The sequence below is a fragment of the Tiliqua scincoides genome, chromosome 4 (genome assembly GCF_035046505.1).
Source record: "Tiliqua scincoides isolate rTilSci1 chromosome 4, rTilSci1.hap2, whole genome shotgun sequence".
NCBI classification, from domain to species: domain Eukaryota; kingdom Metazoa; phylum Chordata; class Lepidosauria; order Squamata; family Scincidae; genus Tiliqua; species Tiliqua scincoides.
Genome location: NC_089824.1, coordinates 105,137,074 through 105,143,073, shown reverse-complemented (window position 1 = coordinate 105,143,073; position 6,000 = coordinate 105,137,074). Strand labels below are relative to the sequence as shown.

General features: G+C 42.8%; 1 protein-coding gene across 1 annotated transcript; it reads right to left on the bottom strand.

Moving 5' to 3' along the window:
* Positions 1-1,304: 1,304 nt before the first annotated feature.
* LOC136648405 (protocadherin gamma-A6-like) lies at positions 1,305-3,740 on the bottom strand. The gene has a single exon (XM_066624513.1). It carries the CDS (start codon positions 3,738-3,740, stop codon positions 1,305-1,307), a length of 2,436 nt encoding a protein of 811 aa, XP_066480610.1.
* Positions 3,741-6,000: the final 2,260 nt, after the last annotated feature.

Genomic DNA, 6,000 nt, shown 5'->3' with positions numbered 1-6,000 from the left:
AGGAGATGAGGGCTTGTATTATTAATTACAAACATTTTGCTAATATGAAGGGTACAATTTATGGAAATGAGCTGCCAAGGGATATGCAAGTGAAAAAGGTTGGGAACCACTGCAGGAGAACCAGGAATCAAATCCACCTTTAAGGTGTCTGGTGTGTTAAGCCAGAAGCTCTACATATAACATACAACCCATAACACATAACTGGGAGTGCACAATTCAATTCACAGCAGAGAGATGCAGCTGCATATATTTGCAACCCTTTTACTCAGAAGTAGACCCACTGGTTTCCATGGGTGTTATTCTTAAGTAATGGTGCATTGAATTGTAGCCTGGGACTTTGCTTCAAATGGAAAGGGGATCCCATCGTGGTGTTGAAAAAAAAAGACCTTTGCCAAATGCAAAGCTGCTGCCATTTGCAGCAGCAAAAGGGAACAGAGGAGAATAAAAGGTTAACTTTGGCTTGAATTTCCCAGGAAAGTTACTATAGCAAGTAACGAGGTGGCTGCCTGAGCTTAGATGGAGAATGAAACTGTTCAGAGTGGAAAGGCTCTGTCCTCTGATTCACCCAGAGATAAGGCAAAGTGATAATTGGAGCTTGATTACTTGGCAAAAATTTTACATACTTCCTGATTTCTATTTTACTCTTAGGCCTTCTCAATATACACATTTATCACTTACTAACTGTAGCATCAATATAACTTTTATATGAGAACTTTTTATATGAGAACATCAAACACTATAAAATCAAGACAAATACATACTGTCCAACGCAGGCAGACCCGACATGTTACCTCAACAAAAATGGTGTGCTTTTCAAGAGGCTCATTCCACAAATTCAGGTATGATTCAACCACTGTTGCCATGTGCAGCACATATGAGTAAACCGGTCCATAGGCTTTTGAACATTTGAAACTGCCCTAATACTGAGCTAGGCAATTGGTCTATCTTGCCCAGTGCTATCCTACTCTGATTGGGAGCTGTTCTCTAGGTACTAACGCAGAGAGGAATCTTCATCAGCCCTTCTAGGAGATCCTGAAGACCAAATGTAGAACTGCATAAAAATGTTATGCTCTACAACTAAGCAATGACCTCTTCCCTCATAGGTTAGTAGCAAAAGATCAGGTAACACTTGAAGATCACAGCTGAACTGACAGTTCAACCAACAGATGGGAAAACTGGAACACTGAAATTCACAACCCTGAGTCAAATAATTGTCATTAAAGTGAGTGTGGTGCAATGTCACTATATCACAACCTGGGATGAGGAACTTGATTAGCTTTAAAATAAAGCAGAAATATTGAAATTTACAAGCTTACCTGATCAGTCACAGTGTCCTCCTTATTAGTGTTTGACTCTCCTAAGATTAACAAGGGATTTGGGTTATTGGGAGCCGGCTGTGGTGTCAGGGTATTTGTACAGCTTCCCACTGGAAAAAGTATCTGGCTTTTCCGAGAGCCTGAAGTCAATGAAACCTCCTGGCAATAAGACCGGAGAAATGCCCGGACTCCATCGATGCCCACAAACTGTGAAGCTGGAACTCCATGGAAATTCACACTACCAGAGTCACACAGCTGTGAATTTCTCCACTTGCGAAGTCTCAGTGCCAATAACACAAGGAGGAATGCAAAGAAAAGGCAAGACACAAAGGCCACTGCAATCACCAGATAGAACGTGAGGTCTGACTGGGGGTCTACAGAAACTGCAATGCTGCTTAGATCGGTCAGTATGTCAGGGATGCTGTCAGCCAGCACCACTGTGACTGTGACTGAGACTGAGAGAGGTGGCTGCCCATTGTCCTTCACTAAAATCACCAGGCTTTGCTTGAGGACATCCTTCTCCAGAAAGAACCGGGTTGTCCTGATCTCACCAGTGTGGAGTCCTACAGTGAAGAGTCCTGGTTCAGTGGCCTTGATCAGCTGGTAGGATAGCCAGCCATTCTGGCCAGAATCTGCATCCACTGCCACAACCTTAGTGACCAGGTAGCCTGGATCAGAGGAATGAGGGGCCAGCTCTACTCCAGTGGAGCCATCACTGGGAGGAGAAGGGTACAAGATTACTGGAGCATTGTCATTCTGATCCAGGATGAAGAGAGTCACAGAGACATTGGAGCTGAGTGGTGGGGAGCCTCTATCCTGGGCCTTGACCTGGAATCGAATCTCCTGAAACTCTTCATAATCAAAGGGGCTCAAGGCATAGACAACCCCTGTCTCTGAATTAATGGAGACATAGGAAGAGAGAAGAGAGTTTCTCACTTGGCCTTCAATGATGGAATAACTTAATCTGGAGTTCTCTGCCCAGTCTGGATCCTTGGCTTCAAGAGAAAAAATTGAGGCTCCTCTTGGATTATTCTCTGGGATATAAAAACTGTACACTGATTCTGCAAAGACAGGAGGGTTGTCATTTGTGTCTAGAATGTGGAGTGATAGAAGGGTAGATGCAGAGAGTGGTGGAGTCCCATGATCAGTAGCTGTAATAGTAATATTGTAGGCTGCCACCTGCTCCCTGTCAAGGTCATTGTGAGTAACTAAACTGTAAAAGTTATCAGTAGATTTCTTGAGCTGGAAAGGAAGCTTGTTTGGAATTGAGCAAGTGAGTTCACCATTGATTCGTGAGTCTTTATCTTGTGCATTCAGAAGAGCAATAACTGTTCCTGTTGGTGAGTTCTCATGGATGGTATTGATGAAAAAGCTTATTGCTAATTCAGGTGCATTGTCATTCAGATCAATAATACTAACAATAACTTTTGTCAAATCATTCAATCCTCCTCCATCCTCAGCTTTGACCTCAAATTCATATACAGATGATTCCTCATAATCAAGGTTCCCGATCAAAGTTATTGTTCCAGTTGTTGAATTTAAAATAAATAGTTTGGAGTTTTTCTCTGTGATTTTTTCAAATGAGTATTTTATTTCTCCATTTAATCCTTCATCCAGATCAGTGGCTTCCACAGTGATCACGGTGGATCCTTTAGGTACATTCTCCTTGACACTCACTTTATAGACTGGTTGGGTGAAAACTGGTGCGTTGTCATTGGCATCTAAAACAATGACTTGGATTTCAGCAGTGCCTGATCTGACTGGATCGCCCCCATCAGTAGCTGTGAGGATCAAGTCATAAACTGATTGCTCTTCCCTGTCCAGAGATTTTTCCAGTACCAGCTCGGCATGCCTTGCACCATTTTCTCCTGTCTGAACGTCCAGAGAAAAATGGTTACTCCCTCTGAGTTGGTAGCTCTGTATAGAATTCATGCCCAGATCTGGATCTTGAGCTTTAGGAAGAGAGAACCGGGATCCTGGTGCAGAAGACTCACTGATTTTCAGTTTCTTTTTCCCCAATGAGAACTTGGGGGTGTTATCATTGATGTCAGTAATTTCTACTTCTACCCTATAGATCTCCAGTTTGCTCTCAATAATAACTTGGAAACTTATAATGCACCTTTCTGCCCTTTCACAGATTTCCTCTCTATCTATTCTCTCAGTTGTTTGCAAGTGTCCACTATTGAAGTTAAAAGCAAAATATTGAATCATACCTGTCCTGGGAACAAGCCGGAGTCCACGTTCTGAAACATGTTTTCCATCCACTCCTAGATCCTTTGCAATATTCCCCACAAAAGAGCCTTTTTGCATCTCTTCTGGAATAGAATAGTGGATCTGTCCAGAAACCACTTTCCAAACAACTACCAATATGAGGCATTGCAGAGTTCCCTCTTTACAGTTCCATAGTTTCTGGGTTTTTCCCATTTCCTTGTAACACAGCACAGCTGCCCCTATTTCTTCTGGCTCAAAATATTTTGTGTCTCCTATGGATTCTCTTTAAAATAAAGGTTGCCTACGTAATACTTCTTGCAATGCCGGTACATGTACAGCTCGTTGGTTTTTTGTTCTTATCTGTGAAAGGCTGGGTTATTTGAATCTCTGAATGCCAACTATTTGTGAACCTGGTGAACAGCGACACCCAGAGTCTCAACTGAAAATTGCAGATTTTTTTCCTTTCATGGCAGTCTGGTATTTGCATTATAAGAGTCTTTTTGCCTACAATATGGACAAAATATAAGTCTGAAGTTTCAACAATGACAAAGTTGGTAAAATATGCTCTGAAGCAACAGTATTTGTGCCTGAACACCAAGGAAAAATGGCTTCTCAGAAATTAGTGGCCTGCTCACTGATAATAAAAAAATCGTACAAGCAGAGTACTCTGCACATAAAAGACTGTGAACAATATATCTACATAGATGTTATTATGCTTCACTTTTTTTTTTAATAAAGTCAATCATTCAATTGAACCTGTTGGCTAATGTTTTAGTCTGATGCTCCATGCTAGAATTTGTTTGCATTGTTGCCCTCCAGTTAGATCTAAAACCTTCTAAAGCAGTGGTTCTCACACATTTAACACTGAGAATCTCTCAGGACCCACCAGAAGTGATGTCAAGACCGGAAGTGACATCATGAAGCAGGAACATTTTAACAATCCAAGCCTGCAATCCTACCCACACTTACCCAGGATTAAGTCCTATTGACTATCATTGTTAACAGAATATACGTAGTAGCTTGTTCAAAGTGCAGGTCTGTAACATTTCCCAAATGCAGTCACATCCCATGGTAGCATCAAGTCTAATATTTTAAAAATAAAATATTGAAATAAATGGGGACCCACCTGAAATTGGCTCGTGAGCCACCTAGTGGGTTCCGACCCACAGTTTGAGAAACACTGCTAAAGTAAATAGAACTTTTCTCATTGATCTAATGGTGTCACTTGCCCAGTCAAAGCTTAAACAAGTGGGTTTTTTAATACTGCTATTTTCCGTCAGCCATGGATCTTAGCTCTGCATGCAGATTCTTTCTATATATAGACATGTCAATGTGATATCCATGAGATAGGTATGACCAAGGTAAAATCTTCTGCTCAAAGTTACATAATTTTACACATTATTATTAGAGCAGCAGCCCAGTCCACCAAATCTCTCCAAGCAGCAATGCAATGGTGGTGCCAATATGGTGTTTTCATTTTATCTTGTGGGAGAGTTTTGGCATGTTGAGGCCTCTTTAGGGTAAGTGAACTTTTGGCACCTTGCCCTGGGGTAGGCCACAGTTGCTGCCATGGGTCAACTCAGACTGGCACAAGTGATATTAATCAGAGTTTCTGAGAGGCATTTTATCAGGGTATACAAAGTTTCTTTTGGGCCTCTTTGCAAAGGGGGAAATAGAGCAGGGGAGGGTGGTGACAGGTGAGCAGAATGGGGGCAGGGAGGGGCAAAACAGAGTGGGGTGAGGGTAGAGACACCTAGAAAAGTCTTTGGAGCCCAGGTCTACCCACCCATGTGGCATCCGCAGCTAGATACAGTAATACAGAAAACCAAACACACTCCTAAGTCTCTCTAAAATCTTTTAAATCTAGAAAATCATGCAGAAAATGAGCATCATCATATTTAGGCTCACACTAGAATGGAAAGTGTGTACCAAAACTTGTTTCTGCAGCAGCTGTAGTCTTGCAGCTGTGTCCCTGAGCTCCTATACATTCCTTCGTGGTAAGCAGATCCACAAACCAAAGAGCTACTATAGTAGGCCAGTTTCCTCCCAGATTTAACACTGTATTGAGGTGTGTCATGTATGCATTCCTCAGCCTGGTTTGCTAGTAGCTGCAGCCGCACGATTGTGGTAGTATCCCCAGCATCCTGTGCAGGCAACAAGTCTGAGTAGATAGGAAAATGTCAGACCCCAGGAAATTTCTGGGCCCCCTCCTTTGGCTCCTGGCCCCCCTTTTGACCCTGGGCCTGAGTACAAATTACCCCCTTTACCCCCCTCTCCGAGGCCCTGAGATTAGTGGTGAAAGTCTATGTTGATCCATGAAATTGGATCAGGACCAGGAAGGGGGTTAGGATTTGGTGGGCACCATTATTGCCAAACCTGCCTTTGTGAGGCCCAATCTGCCCCAGCTCCTCCCCATTCCAACCTCCCCCACCCTGTTCCACTACTTCCCCACCTGCTTCCTGATCCCTGTATG